This window comes from Phycomyces blakesleeanus (assembly GCF_001638985.1).
Source record: "Phycomyces blakesleeanus NRRL 1555(-) unplaced genomic scaffold PHYBLscaffold_12, whole genome shotgun sequence".
Lineage (NCBI taxonomy): Eukaryota > Fungi > Mucoromycota > Mucoromycetes > Mucorales > Phycomycetaceae > Phycomyces > Phycomyces blakesleeanus.
The window spans coordinates 409180-429630 of NW_017265145.1; the positions used below are offsets into that span (position 1 = coordinate 409180).

The 20451-nt window shown below is 38.0% G+C and overlaps 8 protein-coding genes across 8 annotated transcripts in view; 5 read left to right on the top strand and 3 right to left on the bottom strand.

Annotated features, from left to right (window-relative positions):
- Positions 1-1192: 1192 nt before the first annotated feature.
- On the top strand, positions 1193-5490 carry PHYBLDRAFT_65297 (hypothetical protein; the record flags this gene model as incomplete). The annotated part of the gene is made up of 4 exons (XM_018441432.1): positions 1193-1225; positions 1253-1288; positions 1625-1649; positions 1967-5490. The coding sequence occupies 4 exons, from the start codon at positions 1193-1195 to the stop codon at positions 5488-5490; spliced, it is 3618 nt and encodes a 1205-aa protein (XP_018290823.1).
- A 137-nt stretch (positions 5491-5627) lies between these two features.
- Positions 5628-6775, top strand: PHYBLDRAFT_65296 (hypothetical protein; the record flags this gene model as incomplete). Its single annotated transcript, XM_018441431.1, has 7 exons — positions 5628-5731; positions 5788-5825; positions 5881-5979; positions 6041-6245; positions 6311-6404; positions 6460-6531; positions 6599-6775. 7 exons carry the CDS (start codon positions 5628-5630, stop codon positions 6773-6775), a joined length of 789 nt encoding a protein of 262 aa, XP_018290824.1.
- A 437-nt stretch (positions 6776-7212) lies between these two features.
- Positions 7213-8624, top strand: PHYBLDRAFT_169044 (hypothetical protein; the record flags this gene model as incomplete). Its single annotated transcript, XM_018435996.1, has 8 exons — positions 7213-7225; positions 7309-7374; positions 7446-7565; positions 7622-7774; positions 7822-7968; positions 8028-8204; positions 8286-8445; positions 8519-8624. 8 exons carry the CDS (start codon positions 7213-7215, stop codon positions 8622-8624), a joined length of 942 nt encoding a protein of 313 aa, XP_018290825.1.
- A 2640-nt stretch (positions 8625-11264) lies between these two features.
- Positions 11265-12061, bottom strand: PHYBLDRAFT_125190 (cyclin; the record flags this gene model as incomplete). The annotated part of the gene is made up of 2 exons (XM_018429035.1): positions 11534-12061; positions 11265-11464 (listed from the first exon to the last, which is right to left on the bottom strand). Coding segments are annotated over exons 1-2 (621 nt in total), but the record flags the coding sequence as incomplete, so codon positions are not given.
- A 145-nt stretch (positions 12062-12206) lies between these two features.
- On the bottom strand, positions 12207-13460 carry WctC (GATA-type zinc finger transcription factor; the record flags this gene model as incomplete). Its single annotated transcript, XM_018441430.1, has 3 exons — positions 12207-12273; positions 12328-12419; positions 12489-13460. The coding sequence occupies 3 exons, from the start codon at positions 13458-13460 to the stop codon at positions 12207-12209; spliced, it is 1131 nt and encodes a 376-aa protein (XP_018290827.1).
- A 344-nt stretch (positions 13461-13804) lies between these two features.
- PHYBLDRAFT_169047 (hypothetical protein) lies at positions 13805-15009 on the bottom strand (the record flags this gene model as incomplete). Its single annotated transcript, XM_018435997.1, has 6 exons — positions 13805-13987; positions 14054-14148; positions 14197-14369; positions 14448-14513; positions 14631-14809; positions 14944-15009. 6 exons carry the CDS (start codon positions 15007-15009, stop codon positions 13805-13807), a joined length of 762 nt encoding a protein of 253 aa, XP_018290828.1.
- Positions 15010-15972: 963 nt separating this feature from the next.
- Positions 15973-19374, top strand: PHYBLDRAFT_31145 (hypothetical protein). Its single transcript, XM_018439974.1, has 7 exons — positions 15973-16290; positions 16378-16923; positions 16992-17741; positions 17827-17993; positions 18060-18252; positions 18338-18576; positions 18624-19374. The coding sequence occupies exons 1-7, from the start codon at positions 16147-16149 to the stop codon at positions 19291-19293; spliced, it is 2709 nt and encodes a 902-aa protein (XP_018290829.1). The 5' UTR covers positions 15973-16146; the 3' UTR covers positions 19294-19374.
- A 564-nt stretch (positions 19375-19938) lies between these two features.
- The window catches only part of PHYBLDRAFT_187178 (hypothetical protein), a gene marked incomplete at its 5' end in the record, with an annotated part of 2274 nt that continues 1761 nt past the window's right edge, over positions 19939-20451 (top strand). Inside the window, one exon of the mRNA XM_018439343.1 lies at positions 19939-20398. Coding sequence (XP_018290830.1) covers positions 19939-20398 — 460 coding nt within the window. The remainder of the gene's footprint in view (positions 20399-20451) is intronic.

Consider the following 20451-nt stretch of genomic DNA (forward strand, 5'->3'; position numbering starts at 1 on the left):
GAAGATGCGTATAAAATATTACCAACGTTATTTAGTTATGAGAAGATCTTTAAGGCGACTACGGCCACTGATAACCTCTTGAAATCTCAAAAAAAAATTCAAAGCATTGACATCGCTTTGCCATATATTTTCGAAGTCTTTGCAAGAAAAAACACTATTTAACTCGAGTAAAATTCAGTAAAAATTATTTTATTACATTAATTACAAGTCTTTATTTTGGACATTATTAGATCCAGTCATATAATAAAATCAGTTTGACTTCTTGTACCTTGGACTTCTGAAATTTATCAAAATAAACAAATAAAATATTGCCATATATTGGCCCCTGTTTAAGCTATTCCCAAATTATTCCCGTGTCATCTGCTTGTAGACAGCAGGGCTTGCTAGAGTTTTTGCCAAAAACCCCATTTCCAAAAGATGTTATACATAGATTGTCTTTATCCTAGTGGTTTTTCTTTTCACTTTTTAATATTTGTTGACTCTTCTAACATAAGCAGCAAATGAATATGGTACTTACCTCAATTTTCTGCTACAACTAATGTTGTATCGCTTGGAACTGTTTGTTTCTTTTTGTCTTTAGGCTGATGTGCTTTCTTTTTCTTTCTTTTTTTCTCTGACCCTTCTTCGTTTTTTCTTTTGCTTAAACTTATTATATTATCTTACCACTATTGATCAATATGTTTTCCATTTCTTGTTTGGCTCTTTGTGTGCTTTAGTATACATAAGAAAGTTTATATGCTGTTGAAAAACTATTAAACTCCAAGATGCTATAAAAAAATCTCAAAAGTTAACAAATATACTGGAGATATCTTGAGAGATTCACACTTTTTGCCGTCGGCACATCTAATAGAGCTGTACTTACTAAGGAAAATTTATCCGTAAACCATGAACTCATTTACCGTATAAACCGAAGTCGTTCAATATTTGTTCTTCTTGGAAAGTCATTTATTAAGGCTCGGCCTCTACTTTATTCCGTAATATTCAAGACAGCTTATATTAAACTCGTCTGAAAAGATATCAGTATCTTAGCCCTCCAAGTTAAAGTTAATATACCTTCTTAATGGTAGTGCGCGTTGCTTTCAGACTAAAATATTTGCTATATCTTCAAACTCTAGCCTTCCTTGTAAGTAAACATTGATTTTTCTTTTAAAAAAAAGGGAGGAGGGTAGGCTTTTGGAGCCAAAATAACACTATGTCGCTGTATTTTTACCTTTGTACTCTCTTGGTAAGAATTAATTATTTGGTAATAAAGTTCCGGATAAGCTTTTTATTGATATACGAAGACCAGGTATTTACACTTAAAGTGAACTTCCGGTTGTGTAGGTGCTCTTTGATAGTAGTATAATAAACACTTATAATTTCTGCTACTTTTGCTTCAGATTTCTATTTTCTAAAATAGGTATTAACAGAAAATATTTGTTTTTATGTGAAATTGAAGATACTTTGATTTTAAGTACAGAGAATAATAAATTAAAGCGTTGAAGCTGTTTATAGCATGTCCTTTTCTTTTATATTACCAATAGCCCTCTGGATTAATTATATATTACTCTATGTTTCGTCCTCATGGAGAGTTTACTTGCTACATACCTGAACAGTATATATATATATATATATATTATAACAGCACGATATCATAAACATAGCAACTGGTAAAATCAAACCTTTACTGCCGTTTGTTTAATTTCTCTTATTATTTTTATATGCTATTAAAAAGAAATCTCTTTACGCAAAAATAATTAATCGAAAATAATGCATATTATGCATTTTTAAGTTAGAGATGCGGTAACTACCATGTTTAACTGTGTTAAATTTCTATATTTGCAAGGAGTAACCATGTTTAACTAACTCCCATATAGTCAGTACATTGCCTTCACGGTCACAAACACTTTCTCTTTACTCTTTTTTCTTTTTATTATTATCAAATATATATATATATATATATATTTATATATTTATTAAATGGAAGATAATCCAACCATAAACCTCTCATCAATCTATAAAGACATTCGTTCTACCGATCCTGTCATCAGATTAGCAATCCAGACCAAAATACGAGATCTCCCTCTAATACAACTCGACAATCTTCTTCGACAATGGATCGGTCATGCACTTCGTCAAACACAGAGATGGCCAATACATCGCCTACTTCGCTGCATCGATATAATTATTCAAAGCATTGATCAAAATGAGAAACATGTTCTTCGCCTGCCTTCTCTTCACAAAAGTATCCAACAAGTTCTTGTGGTGACACACACATCTCCAAGCGACGTGACTGCTCAGGCTTTCTTACCTTGCTTCACCAAGCTATTCGAGAGGTTTTCTAGGTTATTGCCACGCAAAGAATGTCAGAGTGCCGTTGGAAACCTTATTAAATGGTGTATGGAATCTGAAAAATCTATCCGTCTTATTTGTCTTCGAGGTCTATTAAAACCGTGTTTCCAAAAGACTCTTGTACAATGTGATGCATACTGGTTATTAACTCAGCAACTTCACACTATCCAAACGGAACGTGACGAACTTACTTTAGTATCTCGTCTACTAGAGCAATTAATAAAGTATGGAAGAGATGCTCCTATCGGTAAACACGCCCACACCCAACTAGTAAATTTCTCGAACGCTGCACACTTTCATATCCTTGTTGGTGTTTGGGAAAATGTCTCCAAAACCTACCAAGAACAACCACTAGACATTCGACCAATTCACTCTTTGACAACAATAGTCAATATATGTTGTCATGTATCTGAAAAGGCAGTAGAGCGAATTTCTGAACGGAAAAGTATAGAAAAATGGCAACCTCTAATGTATCAGGCGATGCGAGACTTTTTGATTCAATCTAGCGCACTTAAGCAGTCTCTCTACGGGCAGATGTCAGAGGCAGAGCAATCGAAAGAAACACCATGGCCAAAGCCAGAACCTTCGTCAAAGTATAAAAACGAAACCGATATTTCTGCATCTCTCTTGAGCCGTATTCTCCAATGCAATTCCAGAGTATTTCCCGCCTCTCAGAAAATAAAAACTCCACTAGCCATTAATCAATGTGTTTTAGCAATCATTCAATGCTTAACAGTTTATATATCATGGCCGATCACCCCCGAAGATATTTCTCAAGTTGGTCAAGAAAACTGGACGACCAATTTGTACATTGATGCAGAAACACGGGCATTCTGTTGTGTGGACGCTGGTCTTCTACTACTATATGAACCGTTGTTTGTAATACTTCTTGATGGCTTAATACAAATAGTACCACATATTCCTACACACCAAGTAGCCCAGATATCTCGATCGATAGCAGTCTGCATACAAGCTATATGGACCAGCTTATTACGAAGTAATAGGGAATCCCCCCAGATTAGCAGTCGATTGGAGAAATTGACTATATTCTTACTTCATTATAATAATGCCATTGATCAATTTGCGAATGCATCTTCTTCTCTCCAGCCTCTTATCTGGCGACCAACCCTGGATCAAGCCAAACAGTGTCTTATGGCCATGACCTCTCAGAAACCAACAGAATGGGCTCCCAACGTGATAGACAAAGCCAAAAGAGCCCTTATATCTCTAGAGAAAGCAACTCATCATGCTCGCGCTTGCGAAAGGCTAGTAAGTGAAGATGCTTTATCACTTGTATCACCCGAATTGGTTCCAGATGAGTCCAGAACAGGAGCATCTACCGACAGTCTGACGATATACGCACTTCTTGTACGCTTCATATCATCTCTCGTGAATAAAACAGCATACGTACGAATACGACTAAGGGAAGAGCAGACATTGATGCCGATGATATTTCATTTATTGACCATTGGCGTACAAGAAAGAGAAAAATCAATATCACAAAGGAAAGAATGGAATCGTTTGTTGTTCTGGTCTATTGATGTGATTCGCGCCTTTAAGTTCGATCATGTTTCATTGCGTGCGTGGATAACTTGGACCGATCAAAAATTAGCCAAGATGAATATTTCTACAGCCACAGCTACTTATAAGCCCTCGCTCTGCACAATTTTAAAGCTCATCTTAACGCCCTTTCAACAAACCAGCATATACCCCTCAATGGATATTTGGAGTAGTGATGAAGAAGTTATAATAACTGCTATATTCCTTATGGACCAACTGATAGTGTTACCTGATTTTGGAAAACAAATCATGGAGACACCTGGATTTCTGGAATGTCTCTCTAAACTTTTAATCACCGTCTGTTGTCCCGTTACCGGGAGATCAAGAAGAATGGCTATAGACGAAATAGTTAATCCAGATCTCATGGAGTATAAAAGTAGCGAATACACAACAGAACTACCCAAATCTATCGACAGGCATGGTATTAGTTCGCCATACATACAGGTTCTCCAAAAAACTATTACTCGACTACTGACTACCAAGGAGAACATCATGGTTATTTTGAATCAATATCTTCTCACATCCTTCTTTAATCCTATGCTTCGGACCATGTCAACCCAAGGAACTTACTGGCAAGATTTCTTCAGTGAACAGATTTACGAGAGGATTTACGACGACCTGCAACGCATATTTCTGTTTACGGCAGACGATAATAATGCTATTATCCTTCATGAATCCACTGCAATTGCCATTTCATACGCATGTATGGACCCTAGTCATTGGGGACTTTTATCAGAAGAGCATTCAGGGGGTATCTTGTACACGAACTCTGTGCTAGGAGTAATCTGTCATATGTTAGTCTATGATCTTGAGCATACTCAAACAGACTATGCTATGGAAAGATATATTATTGGGAGAAAGGTGGCCGCGGCTCAAGTACTGGAAACTATGGGGACTAAGGCAGCTCAATTTTGGTATAGATCTCCTTTTCAATGGCCCGGAAAACGAGATATTGAAACAAATACAACATCTACTCCGGTACTATTCATCACGGATGATAGCGATGAATTAGTCGAGTCAACCTCAGATGTGCTTATACCCCAGTCATCATCATTTACAGCACTTTTAAGTAACATATACAGCGAATCGACCGTAAAGCCAATTCGTCTCCATGATGTATCCTGTTCAGGGCTCCGCTTACTCTTTAGTCTTCTCAGCCGACTTAAAACACGTCCTACTCTATCAGACGCGGCCCTCTTACCACAATCAATATCATGGCCTGACGTTATAGAATTACTTAAACTAGCAGATCGGTTTGGATGTTATGATGCTCTTTATGTGTGTGAGCAATGGATATTAGACCAAGTAAAACACAGAGTCGTTACCAATGAATGTCTTGAGGGTTGTGTAATGCTTTTCAGAGCATGCCGGGATCCAACTGCTAATGATGGAGGCATAACATCAAATGTGTGGCCGTTTCAACAAGTGGTCCAAATATGTGTCCAAGGTCTTATATCTCACTGTGTACGCATGGTATCTCTCAAGAGTTTTAAATCGATGGTTGAAGACAATGATTCCGATGAACTAAGTGCATTCTGTGATTCCATTGTAATCACCTTGAAATTTGGAGTCATTCCCAGAGATGATACTGTTAAATAGCGTTTTTTTTTTTGTAAATTTTGATCGATATTAAATGTAAAATATATGTATGTATGTATCTATATAATGGTGACTGCTGAGCATTTCATTTTGTATTGGTATCAACGAAAAGAAAAGATAGATTAGATCAGTTTAAGATGCAAGGATTAGTAGATTATGATTCTGAATCAAGTGATGAATATTTACGCACACCAGCTTCTTTAAAACGCTCTAACTCGGAAGACACATCACCTCGCAAGCGGTAATACTCGTATTAAAAAGCCAAATCTAGACTCTTCTAATACAAGCCATCCATAGGCAAGTTATGCCACCCTTGCCAGATTTTTTCAAATCAGGTACTATTTCAGTGTAAACGAACTTTGATCTTGTATTTAATTTTACTTATAATAGTCAAAACAAAAATATCCAAGGAATCTTCAGCACAGCTAGATGCTCCGTCTATAAAGCCTTTTAGAGAAGACAGCTGGGCAACACATGTGTTTATTAAAGGTACAATACTTTACGGGAGTACTCCATATTTGGTTGTTAATATTATCATTGGTTGAAAAAGTTGATATTGGTAAAGAAATGCAAAACATACTTCGAGTTCTATTGGATCAGAACAAGGCAGACATTGAAGAGTCTGACAGAATAATCTCTGTTCCTGATCAGGGGAAGCCACTCCATATTAGCTTGAGTCGCTGTGTAGTATTAAGAACACATCAGTTGCATACATTTGAATCAAGCATCAGAAAGCATTTAAAGGATGTACAAAAGTAAGAATTCATTTTGCAAAGATGTAGCATCCAATGAATTGGATAAATTAATTAAGTTCCATCAGATTTTTCATATCTTTTGCCAATCTTTCAATATTAACAAACGATACTGGGAAAGCATCATTTCTAACAGCTGAAGTAGGAGCTGGGTACAATGAGGTAATTCTAAAGGGTGGCCTTTTTTTAACTCTTGCTCTTACACAGTTTTTTTTAGCTATTAAAATGTCTTTCGGCTGTAGACAAAATAGTTGAACGTTTCAAGCACCCTGTTTTTTACCAGGCAGGTGTATAGATGTAGAGTATAGCTCTATATAACCGTAGAGTATATTTATTAATGTAATTTTATTATTTAGCCACCTCGATTTCATGCGAGTCTTGTACGCGCGAACACTTCTGATCTTTTACAAAAAGCATTAAAAGAAATCCCGGAAGACTTGGTTGAGGATTTGCGTCCAGTTAGCACCAGCGTCACGAAAATTTATATCAATATGGGAAATAATATTGAAAAAGAGATCATTTTGAAAACTTGATATTAACTATATACTTTTTCTTATATGAGACGTATGCTTTTACTATACATACGTAGAGACATAATAGGTCTCCTTGGATATATTCCCCCAAAACTAAAATAAAACATTTCTGTATTAAACACAGCGTCTTTCTTTAATAAAAAAAAGGAAATTCAAATTTCAATCGAATCCTTTTTTTTTTAAAGAAAAGGTTTATTTAGGGTGTGATAGCTTATTTGAAATTTTGTAAGATAGTGATAACGATGTAGTCTGTTTGATGTAAATTTCATTTCTAAATAGAAAGTACTAAACCAAAATGTAATAACTATGTGGGTTGGTAAATATTTTGACCAGAAAAGATCTTGTCTTTTCGTTGTGACTGTACCCGCAGAAGAATGGATTTAATCGAGTCCATACGCATATTACAGTCTCATTGAATCAAGATTATGCGATCCACCATGCGATTCATTGGTAAGTAATAAACATAAATGTTTGTTGAAGATTTAAAACTAACTTACTGTGCTAATAATATGTTGAATTCTTAATATAAAAAGATATTGGAGCAAATTTGACAGATCCCATGTTCAGAGGAATCTACCGTGGAAAACATGCTCATTCTGGTAAAACAGTTTTTGTTGATCAAAAAAAAAGTTGTTCGAGTAATCCTCTTTTTAACAAATAATTGTAATAGATGACTTTAAGCTAATTCTTCAACGCGCTCGGGATGCTGGTGTCCAGAAATTGATCATTACAGGTACAAATCTTGCCGAGTCAGAAGAAGCTGTTGAGGAAACAAATAAGGAGAGCCAAGGTAAACTGGTTACTATCTAGTGTTAATTTATTTCCATTCTAATGCGTGTGTCCTAGGCCCTGCTCTGTATTCAACTGTGGGATGCCACCCAACACGGTGTGAAGAATTTGATAGCTACCCATCTGGACCTGACGGCTATTATGCAGCACTTTTAAAACTTGCTACTGACAAGAGAGAGAAGATTGTGGCCATTGGTGAATGTGGTTTGGGTAAGCTTGATTTAATTTGATATTTAGTGATTAATTTAGATTTATAGATTACGATCGTCTTCAGTTCTGCCCCAAAGATATTCAAAAGCGCTATTTTGAAATACAATTTAACTTGGCCGAAAAGACGCGATTACCCATGTTTCTCCACAACCGTAACACAAATGATGATTTTTATGATATCCTTTTTGCATTAAGTACATGTACACACTTAATTTATATCATGCTTAACGTTCGATAATACAAATGGTAAAAGCCAATCGCCACAAGTTCTCTCACGGTGTGGTACATTCGTTTACTGGCAGTCTGGAAGAGATGAAAAAACTGGTGGAACTTGACCTGTTTATTGGGATCAATGGCTGTTCTCTAAAAACACAAGAAAATCTTGACGTAGTCAAGGAGATTCCTGAGGATAAGCTTATGATTGAAACAGGTACGATGGATAATGGAAATAGAAGTGGCAGTACAGTATAATATAATAAATATCCCCTTTAAATTACTTTTTTCATTATAGATGCACCATGGTGTGATATTAGGTCTACCCATGCCTCTTTTAGCTATTTAAAACTTGTAGACAAGGCAGAGATGGATTTGTATGCTCCAGCCAGCAAAAAGAAAGAAAAGTTTGAGATGGGACTTGCGGTGAAGAATCGTAATGAGCCTTGTGCAATCGGGTAACTATTGTATAATTGTTATTCTAGTTTGTTTATCAACTGAAATTCTAAATATGATTCAATTTGTCGATAGATTGGTGCTACACATTGTAGCCTCTGTACGCAAGACCGATCCGCATGAGCTGGCAGAGAAGATCTGGCATAACACATGCAGTGTATTTTTCCCAAATGAACTTTAACCCTAGCTATTTTGTTGAAAGAACAACAATATAATGTGTTGAATATTAATATATATATGCTCATAATGAGTTGATCCTACAGCAAAGATGGCAATCTAAGCAAGTACCTTATCTAGAAGACTGTAATACTAAGGAAATATAATTTCTTGTGATAAGTCAATATCAAATATACAGTGCAACCAAAATAATAATTACATGAAGTACGCCATGACACCTTTCAAGGAGATCCCAATTAGCTAAGCGAAACACTATCTACTCTTGAATATAGTTTTGTGAGTAAAGATATATCACTCTTATTTGATATTATCTTAAGCTACTAAAATAACAATAATAACACCCCCTTAATATTTATACCAGTTAGAGTGTATGTAAGCTACTTTTTTTTAAGAAAAAAGTAGATATTACAGTGAAAAAACTAAAGTTTCTTGTCAATGAAAACCAATGTCACATGTTTAAGTGTGGATTTAACCTGTTTTAATGTTCTCTTCAGCCTACTCGGTAAAGTACACAATTCCGTGAAGAAATTATTAGCTGGATACAGTAGATGTATACTAAATCATCATGAATGTCTTTCCGGAAAAAAAACATGAATTCTACCAAGCAGTTATCCGCGCGAATTTGCGTGGATAACTATTTTGCATAACTCAAATAGGCGCTACAAACATAGAGTATATCTAAACAGCGGTTTTGCTAAAACGTCTTCCATTTTTTTTACTTGAGAAAAATTCACCGAGTACACTGAAGATCACCTTGAACATGAAACTACTGGGAAACTTAAAAAAGGTAAAAAATACAAAGACTTTTTGATTAGTTATTTCTGTTAAATATATGCACTCTTAGTTAGTGGAATAGAAGCTATCAAATGGCTCGTTAATAAAGTCGATAAAACGTAGACTTCGACTTGGGATTATTGGTGTATATAATTGTTGTATATAATTGTTGTATATCGAATAGAGCTTCCTTTTTCGATAGTCCTAAATTCTTTACTTTAGACTAATTCAGTCGAATAATTGAAACCCTATCCTACAAATTCATCAGGGCCTATACAGTTCTTCATGTAGAATAATTCTTGCATAATAAATATAAAGCAATGTCTGACTAACTCATATTAAAATATCTGCGTGAGGTACGAATCCGGTCTCTCTAAAGCTCGTTATACTTACTATATAGTGAAGTTAATTGTGGTAGCTGTATCATGGTTCCAAGTCGATTAAATCATTCAAGTACCGATTAAAAAGTACTGCCAGTTTTGGCAGGAGAAATATCGACTCTGTGACAAGCTATATAATACGATAGTTGAGTGATTCCGAAGCGAAACTTGGTGCAAATAAAGGCTGGAAATGAGCCTTTAATAAGACAAGCTTTGGCCAGCAGAAAATCTAAAATTGAATTTTATAATAACGAAGACTGGTCGAAGGCCAAGGAGAAATTAATTCATTGGAAAACGAAATGTGGGAGTATAATGCACTGTAAAAAAAACTTTCCTAAAATAGAAAATTATATATGTAGTTAAAACTGAGCGTGTCTGAAAATAAAGCAGCTTTACCGGAAATTAAAATTGATTGTACAAAAATGAGTATGGCTTTGTCCGAAATAAAAATGAAGAATGCCCGAATTTTTTTTTGATAAGGTCCGAAAGCCAAATAAAGACACGGTACCAAAATAGGTGACATTCACTTGAAACATGTGACTTAAACTTTCACTGCCAAGCGACTCTAGTTTTTTAGTAACACTGTACAATGAAACCATTTTCAACAATGTTAAGCAAAGAGGGTTTTTTTTGGTCATGCTGAGTGGTAGATACAAATAGATGGGAATTAGGTCTTTATAACCTTACCCATCTTGCTCCACGCGTAAGAAAACAATATATTCAAGTATTAAAGAGCATATAACGTAGATAAAGAAAAGCTATACAAAGAATAAAAATAAAAAATAATAGTAATAGTAATAGTAATAGTAATAGTAATAACAATAGTAGTAATAGTAAAATATAAAAAGACGAATCATACACAAAGAAAGAAAGAAGATATATAGAAACATGCCTGCATAAAGAATTGTGCATAAATAATGAAAGATGCTACAGCATTTTAGCCGTCTGAAAAATAACAAAATAAAACAAATAACAATAGAAGAAACTAGTTCTTATATATGTAGTTGAATCGTCTTTGGCGGTAATGTCCGTTGGCAAAGACCGGGTCCTCATCCTCGTCAAGCGACAGACATTCAGAGGACTGGGTCAAAAGCGGATCCAGCCGCTTTGCGCTGGAGTTTCGATATCGAGACACATGAAAAATAGCGGAATCTTCAAATGGATATTTATTGCGCGTAGGGGCGGTAGGAAGGCGGGCGGGGGTATATTTATGATAATTTGTCGCTAATCCTTTACCCTTGAGTGGTTCCTTGACCGAGTGTGGTGAGGCATGTGTCCAAGTGAGGGGTTTAGGGTGCACAGGAGATACGTAGATCGTCGTATCTGTCGACGAAAATGAGTCAAGGGACGACGATGACGAAGAAGCAGAGAGTTCGAGTGAACTTGGGATAAGCGTAGTATCTTGGTAATTATGGAAAGAGTAGGTCTGCAATCGAGAAAGTGTGTTTTCAATTGTCTGTGAAAATCCGCTTTGCTTCCTATGTGGAGGTAAAAGTACAAATGGCTTTTGCTTCTGACCGATCACTCTGTAAGAATCATCTTCCCAAGACACGCCTGACGAATGGTGTAAAGATGGTATTGCGTGGCTCGAAGAGAATGGATGAGATGTTGATAATATAGGCATCAAGGAAGCCTCAAAGGCATAAAGGACATGAAAGAGATCATCAAGAGTAATCGAAAGTTGAAAGTCCTAAATAGGAAATACACACAAGTGTGGGATGAATACAAAGCCCCGCCTTAGTTTCATGCAATGACTAACCATGAGTGACAAGAACTGGCGTTCCATGATATTGACTTCTTCCAAAGGGAATAAAGAAGTGTATCGGGCCCAATACCTGTTCTTGGGAGATGTATCATGTAACACTTTTGTCGTGACGATAAGAGTGGCAAGGAATATCCGCTGACAAGAACAGGGGGAGCTGCTAGGAACTGTAGCTACTCTGCGCTGAAGACGATCAAGATAAACAAGTGAACCGATCAATGTGCCTGAGGACACACATGAACGTTGAACAAGAAGAGGTACAAAATGTTGAATAGATGGTACAATGCTATGGTCGTCATGGTTCAAGGGTGGACTGGCAATGACAAGAGAAGCTCGATGAGAAACGTAAGAAAGTAGTTGTGGACTAATAGGTTGTTCAATGAGGTCAACTAGCCTCCGATGAAGATCTCTCGAATCCATCCAATTAAGTTGATCAAGTAAAGTGAAAGAAAAGAGAGAAAGAGAAAGAGAGAAAGAACTAAAAGGAAAGGGGGGGTATTGATGAGGGAGGACGACTAGAATTTTTGGCTGCCTTTATGACTACAGAGTTGGCAATTGGTGGTTAGGTTATAATTCTCATGAGCCCCAAATTCAAGCTCGCTCTTTCTAAAATGAAGCAAGGCAACCTTCCGATTGTCGGAGAATCCCTTTGAACTGTTTCCCCTGTGTTTCAGTCTTCATTGGAATCCTTTTTCTTATTCTTCTTTGCCCACCGAAGTCCACATGCATTGCAAAGACTATGAGTTAAAAAGGGTTATTATGATGTTTGCAGCTCCGTCTGATCCACCTACGTTTTTGGTCCATGCGGCCCCTTGCGCCATTCAGGTGAAGTAGTTGTACCACAATCAGCGCACACAAACTCATCTGAACCCTTGTGTTTCTTCTATCGAAGTGTGAATAACGCTGCATATGAAATCCCAAATCTCACAATAAACCCTATATTTGAACTCACACGTCGTTTGGCTCTATCGTTTAATCCCATATCTGAAGTATCAATTGGATCACTCTTGGATATGGCGTGAAGAATTCTTGCGTATTCATCTGGAGACCCTTCCATGTCTTGCCCATTTATATCCCATTCCTCCACCTCGTCTTTTAGCACATATGTCCCAATGTTATTTTCATCCAAACCCGGCTCCATTTTGCCTGAATTTATATCCTCTGTTTCTGTTAAAGGTGCAAATGTGTCAAGTTCCCCGATACTGTCCTCTGATTGAAGTTCATCTATTCTCCACCGAAGCCATTCATTTTCCATCTTTAGCTCAAGAAAGGAATCCACAAGCATTCCATTTTTGGTTGGCATCGGTTGCGCAATACCAAAAAACGATTTAGGTGCCTCCCCAGGAGCATCTGATTTAGGCTGGCCAACAAGTTCAAAAATCCCAAAAGTCTCGTCTTTCTTTCTTATCCGATAATAAGCTTTGATCTGTGACCTTGTCTCAAACGCCATGTTAAAGTCTCTAAAGAATACGTCCAGGTCGTCCACGTGTAGAAAGTCTGTAAGTGACTGGCCAACCATCTCGTGTGGTCTGTAACCTGTCAGATCTGTAGTTGATTCTGAACAGTACAGGATCTTTCCAAGGGGTGAAAGAACATAGATAAGTCCAGTCATTTCAACAATAATGCGTTCTGACCAGTTCTTTCTACGAGTAAAGTCTGTATTCCCTTTGTTGATTCGAGAAGTTGGATTGGTGTCTCCTGCATTGTCAATTGTCGGATGATTACCAGAGTAAGAGGATTCGTGGAGATTGTCTTGAAAGAGTGGATCCTGTGGTCTCATCATCGTTGTGTGTATTGATGGTCCTGCATCTGCTACTAGACGAGTCGGGTGTTCGATTGGTTGATTGATGTGATACATTTCTTGATGAGATTGGGTGATTTGGGGATCATCTTCCATAAAACCGTAAAAATTTGAGTGATGCATGGTGATTATGCCAATTTGTAAACAAAAGGCAAAAGCTTGATAGGGAAGTAAAGTCTAAGTAAGAAGCAACAACAAAAAAGAGAGTTCGAAAACAAAGCAATACAGAAATAAAAATCAAAAGAAATATGCACGATCAAGGACATAGATCCTGCGCGCTGTTTATACTTTTATTATTATAGAATACAATACAATACAATACATACATATGTATATGTATATGTATATACGTGTATATATGCGTGTATGTACATGTGTATTTTGTAAAGAAAAACAATTCTAGGGAGGAATTCAAATAAGAACATGTTGTTTTATTTATTTATTTACTTATTTACTTAAATATTTTCTTATAGGAGGTTTGTAGAATGGTCTTCTTCTGAGACACTTTGATTAGGGTTATCACTATCATGCCATTGACGTGGAGGGGCTATTGACCGTAAAAGAACTGGCTGAATACCCTTTTGCTGAAGAGTATTTATACGAACTAAGCGTGCCAATTGTTCGCATACTTTTCGTCTCTCTCTTTCATCCTTTAATCATATTTGTATTTATTTTTGAATTCACGTTCAAACCCTTCTTCTTTGCCTTACAATTACCTTTAAATTCACATGGAATACCTGTGCTTCCGAATATTTTTCTACGCATGTATTGACTTCATTTGTATCAATTACTGCCAACCCGGCCTGATCAACTGTTATTTGTTAAAATCATGTATAATTTACAAACTTTAATATCAAACCTTTGGTTACAATAACACAGCACTGGAAAGACAAGTGACGAGGTGATAATCCCTGTAAAGCTTTTTCCAGCAATGTTGTGCTTGTACCATTGGTTATATCCACAACCAGCATAACATAATCAATACTTGGGATAGATCCTAGTGATTCAGACGAAAAGCTTTCTGCGACATTTCTGTATTTTTTTTAGAGTCAAACAATACTTTAAGAGATTGGAAATCTACAACCCACATTGAAAAGAATACGTCTGTACATCGCATCAACTGACGTGCCAATGTACGTTTTCCACTTGATGGGGGTCCAATAAGCTATACTGCATCTGTCAATAGGCTACATTAATCATATATTAGAGATTACCAGCAACTCGGTTGCTTTATGTGTGTAAAGTGGCCGAATCATCATGCAAAAGAGGACACGTGAAGTGTGGCTTATTTACTGTATCTGACGCAACAGAGACTGACTGAATGGGCAAAACCAGAGTGCAAATAGTCCTAAGAAAAAAACTGTCCCGCACGCCAGAAGAGGGCCGGCCACTGGAGTGCGAGCTTGAACACAATTTTTTTGGGCAAACGGTAGGAAGACAACCAGTCGATTAAGTTTTGAAGTGTTTCTCACCTGGTTTTTACCAAAGAATCTGTTATAATAAAATAAAAAATGTCTAATCGTCTACAATTTTGTCTTGTTTTGTATCCAATGCTTGCCTATACATGACTCTAGTTTATTCTGGTGATCATGAATCCATCACCTACTCCCTTATCACCAGCACTCTTAGCTGACTTTAGTCTGAATGCCCTCACGAAAGAACGATTGAACATTGTCTTGCAGGTAGAGCTCATGCAATCCTGACTGTCGATTAATGACGCGTTTGCAGAGAGCGAAACAACTACAGGCTGCAGGAGAAAAAGAAGACGGAAAGAATGAATTCTCCCAACTGATGAGCCTATTGAGGCTACTTCAACAGCAACAAGTACAACAGCAGCACCAACAAACCGTCCTTTTGCAACAACAATTACTTCAACAGCAACAGACAGCACAGGATCCTCAACAGCAACAGCAACAACAAATACAACTCCAATTATTACAGCAACATCTCCTTCAACAACAACAACAGCAACAACAGCAACAACAGCAGCAGCAACAACAACAACAGCAGCAGCAGCAGCAGCAACTCCAACTCCAACAGCTTCAACAACAACATCAACAGCTTCAGCAGCAGCAACAACAACAGCAGCAGCAGCCACAACAACAGCAGCAGCAGCCACAACAACAACAACAACAGCAACAGCAGCAGCAACAGCAACAGCAGCAGCAGCAACAACAGCCACAACAACAGCAGCAGCAACAACAACAACAACAACAACAACAACAACAACAACAACAACAGCAACAACAACAACAGCAACAACAGCAACAACAACAGGCATCTCAATCAACAGGTGAGTTGAAAACTTTGCTGATAGGCATATACTTATATAATATAAACAGCTACTCCATCTTCTGCCGCCCTCTCTGCAGGCGCATCTCCCTCATCTGCATTCAATACTCTCCAGTATCAGATGCTCGCCTACAACTTTCTCCAAAAGAATTTATCTGGACAATCCACTGCAGCTTCTACGCCAACTATAGAAACTCCTGTCATGAAATTGGGCGAGGAAGAAATAGAAGAACCAAAAACACTTTCAGAAAAACTTGTCGAAGCAGTATATCGGCAGGCGAGCGATTACAGAACTCTCAATGCAATCAAATTTAAAGAACTTCAAAAAACCAATACTGACCTTTCTCCAGTCGATCTTTTATGTGGACAACAACGATCCCACGCTCACGCTTCACGCCAACAGCGTCTATTACTCCCAGATATAGCTCCTATTGGACTTGATCCATACACCGTCCTTAAGGAAAGAGACAGACGAATTGATAGACGAATTGAAAGCAGACGAGAAACCTTAGAATCAATGGAGGTAGAAGAGCACCAGAAGCAACCATTGGGTTATTTATTGCGTGAATATTACGAAGAAATGGCAAAGAGTGCTTCTCCTGAAAGACAGCGTGACATTATTGAATTAAGATCCCTTCAACTGAGAGATAAGCAAAGCAAGGTACAATGCATATTTTTTTTAGTTTGCGTATTGGTATTGTTTATTTGAAGAAAGAAAGAAAAAAGCATGTGCTTATACATGTATTAGCTTCGAGAAGAGATTGTGAGGGGTATGGAAGAGGCCAGCAAATTGGCCACTTCAGTAGATAGAGCCGCCTACCGCAAGATCATGAAGCAGACATTACGAGAAGCGAAAATTACAGAGAAACTTGAGAAACAGCAGAGAATCGACCGTGAAAAGAAAGAGAAACAGCGACATCTTGATTACTTGCAAACAGTATGTAACCAAGGTCGCGATCTTATTTCATGGCACAAGGCCCATCAAGCCAAAATGGGTAAGCTTGGAAAGGCTGTCCTCCAATTCCATGCACATGTAGATCGAGAAGAACAAAGAAGAGCAGATAAAATGTCAAAAGAGCGCATCAAAGCTTTAAGAAACGATGATGAAGAAGCTTACATGAAACTGATTGATGAGGCTAAGGATACTCGTCTTACATTGCTTCTAAAGCAAACTGGATCTTACCTCGAGTCCCTCACTCGGGCAGTTGTTGACCAACAAAATGATCCGATACACAGTCAAAACGAGGAAGATAGCCTTGCACCAGATGAGCCAGACGAAGAGACAATGTTGACTGTAAGTAATATATATATATATATATATTATGCTATAAAGTCTTGCGCTGATGGACACCAAAAATGTAGGATAAAAATGGCAATAAGATTGATTACTTTAGAATGGCGCATCGAATCCAAGAATCAGTACGTCAACCAGACATGCTGGTAGGGGGTACACTCAAAGAGTACCAAGTCAAAGGTTTACAATGGATGGTATCACTCTACAATAACCGTTTGAACGGTATCTTAGCAGATGAGATGGGCCTGGGTAAAACCATTCAAACAATTAGTCTGATCACATATTTAATTGAGCACAAAGGTCTACAAGGACCTTACCTAATTGTTGTGCCTCTCTCGACTCTCACAAATTGGGCACTTGAGTTTGAGAAATGGGCACCATCTGTAAGAAAGATTGTCTACAAAGGTCCTCCGGATGTGCGCAAAGAGATCCAGAAAAAACAGATTAAGCACAGAGACTTCCAAGTTCTCTTGACTACCTTTGATTATGTTATCAAAGACAGGCCCGCATTATCGAAAATCAAGTGGCTTCATATGATTATTGATGAAGGTCATCGTATGAAGAATATCAATTCTAAACTCACGCTCGTTCTTCGACAATACTATCAATCCCGATACCGTCTCATTTTGACTGGTACCCCACTCCAGAACAACTTACCTGAGTTGTGGGCACTTTTGAACTTTATCTTGCCCAAGATCTTTAACAGTGTAAAAAGCTTTGAAGAATGGTTTAATACACCGTTCTCAAATCAGGGAGTTCAGGATAGGGTTGATTTGAACGAGGAAGAACAATTACTTATCATCAAACGTCTTCACAAGGTAACAATCACATACAAAAAAGAAACTAAATTATATTCTTAAGATGCTTATAAGTTCTTTATTTTTTCGTTTATTTCTCGTTCAGGTTTTGAGACCATTCCTTCTACGCCGTCTGAAAAGAGATGTAGAATCTGAACTGCCAGATAAAATTGAGCGTGTTGTGAAATGCAAACTATCTGCTCTTCAGCTACGTCTTTACACCCAAATGAAGAAACATGGTATTCTGTTTGCCAAGGGATCTGGTGAAGGAGGGTAAGTGGACTAAAAACTATATTTTTGGATTTGTGCAATTCGCCCCTTTAACATGACATTGTACAGACGGACGAGTATCAAAGGTCTGAACAACACAATCATGCAACTGAGGAAGATATGCAACCACCCCTTTGTGTTTGAAGAGGTCGAGCGATCCATTAATCCTTACAAGATCAGTAATGAACTATTGTATCGTACTTCTGGAAAGTTTGAGCTCCTCGATCGTCTCCTTCCAAAGTTAAAAGCAACTGGGCATCGAGTAAGTTAATGTTATTGTTCACCTATCCTCACTAACAAAACCCCCTTTATGTTTGTTTGTTTGTTTCTGTTATGAAAAAATAAAGGTATTGATTTTCTTCCAAATGACTCAAATCATGGACATCATGGAGGATTTCTGTATCTATCGAGGACATCGTCATTTGCGTCTGGATGGCTCTACAAAATCGGACGACAGATCTCACTTGTTGGAGATTTTCAATGCACCCGAATCACCTTACTTTATCTTCTTACTGAGTACGCGTGCAGGAGGTCTTGGCTTGAATTTGCAGACGGCCGATACTGTGATCATCTTTGACTCTGACTGGTAAGGGTGCGTACACAGGGAATATGAGGAGGCTAATGGCTGGATAGGAACCCACATCAGGATCTCCAGGCTCAGGACAGAGCCCATCGTATTGGACAGACAAAAGAAGTGCGAATTTTTAGACTGATTACCGAAAACTCAATTGAGGAGAGTATTCTTGCGAGAGCACAATACAAGTTGGACATTGATGGCAAGGTTATTCAGGCAGGAAAATTCGATAATCGTAGTACAGAAGAGGACCGGGAGGCGTTCTTGCGTTCACTACTCGAAGATAAAACTGACGAGGATGATGGCGGAGAGGAAGAGAGCGAAGATTTAGACGATGAGGAGTTGAATCTGATGCTGAAGCGCTCAGACCAGGAGTACGCGGTGTTTACAAAGATTGATCTGGAAAGGCAAAGATCGGATCTTGAAGACTGGCGGCGTCGATATGGAAACACCACTACCAAGAAACCGGAGCGATTGATTCAGGATTGGGAGTTACCAGAGGTGTATCGGTATGAGAGTGATGGTCTTGAAGAAAGTCGTGATTCGGATCTTGTTATGGGACGTGGGCAACGTTCTAAAGAGACTGTGCGGTATGATGATGGACTTACCGAGGGACAATGGCTTAAAGCAATGGAGTCAGAGGAGGCAGGGAATAAGCATGCTACTAATAGTAAACGGGGCTGGTCTCCTCAGGAGGGTCAGACAAAGAAGCGTCCAAGGATGCAGTGAAATTAAATAAATAAGAATATATACTGTTAGTTAATTAAATCAATAAATAAATAAATAAATAAATAATACATCTTAATAATCACTGTATAGTTTCTCTGCTTTGGCTCGTGCCTGTAATGAGAGGCAAAGTGTCCATGTGCTCTCCCTTTTGTTCCTACTGTAAAAAAGACATGTGCCTTGTCCAATGCACGTTGCTGTTACACGTCTCCTATTTGAGCAATCCTGAATGGGTCTCTGGATAACGAATGATTTGTAGACCTTAAAATGCACACCAGCGAATCACGGAAGACGGCTGGCTCCATGTCTGTTCTCCATTGGCCCTGTTTCATTCCATACCCATACCCTCCTTCTTTTACATCACCGACAAAATTTCTTCCCACCAATTTGGTTTATAAAAATAAATTAAAATAGCAACATTTTTTTTTTGAAAAAATAATAATAATATGAAAAATACTATAAAAATCATTAATTAAACTGATTGTTTGTTCTCTTGTTGTTATTGTTGAATCTTTCACTATCCAGTCTCCGCACACGGCTCTCGTATGAGAAAAGTGCAAGGACCTTGATACTTTATTCCACAACCCCCCCCCCCCCCCCGTACCTCTTCTTCCAACTATATCTCATCTATTTATCTATTCAATAAACATGTCTGCTACTCTTGGCCCCATTGATCCCACTGCATGGCCAAGCTCCTATGGTCGTTCAAAGCGTATAGATCTAGAGCAATTCTATACCGATATACTCAGACAAAACACGCCCCCTGATAAACCCACGCAAACTACAACCACAATCACAAAACGCAAGGGCTCCATCAGAAATAGACCCTCCTGTGGCCGTAAAGTGAGTTTCTCAGTCGAACCACCCACAGTACACGAGTATGAGTCAGAACAGACGGCTAGAATGGATGCGTGGTCAAAATTGGATACAATGATGAGTGAATGTTGGCCTGGCCATTTGATCCAGCCAAACCAGGTCACCAGTTATGGAGAATTCAAGCGGTCTGTGATGAGTCAAACTCAACCGATATCCACACACGCAGTTGTACCCAGCTACGAATCGTTCAAGAAGGCAGCCAGCATTGATCATTTTGAGCAGCCTATCACCAGTACTCTTGGCTATGAATCATTTAAATCAACAGCTGCAGCTGCAGCTGCAATT

What these genes read in the sequence shown, in the direction of transcription:
- PHYBLDRAFT_31145 (XM_018439974.1), top strand. Translation starts at nt 16,147, where the DNA reads ATGGAGGTAGAAGAGCACCAGAAGCAACCATTGGGTTATTTATTGCGT. An exon ending in TGAGAGATAAGCAAAGCAAG is followed by an intron (nt 16,291 to 16,377) that starts GTACAATGCATA and finishes TACATGTATTAG; the next exon opens with CTTCGAGAAGAGATTGTGAG. An exon ending in AAGGGATCTGGTGAAGGAGG is followed by an intron (nt 17,994 to 18,059) that starts GTAAGTGGACTA and finishes GACATTGTACAG; the next exon opens with ACGGACGAGTATCAAAGGTC.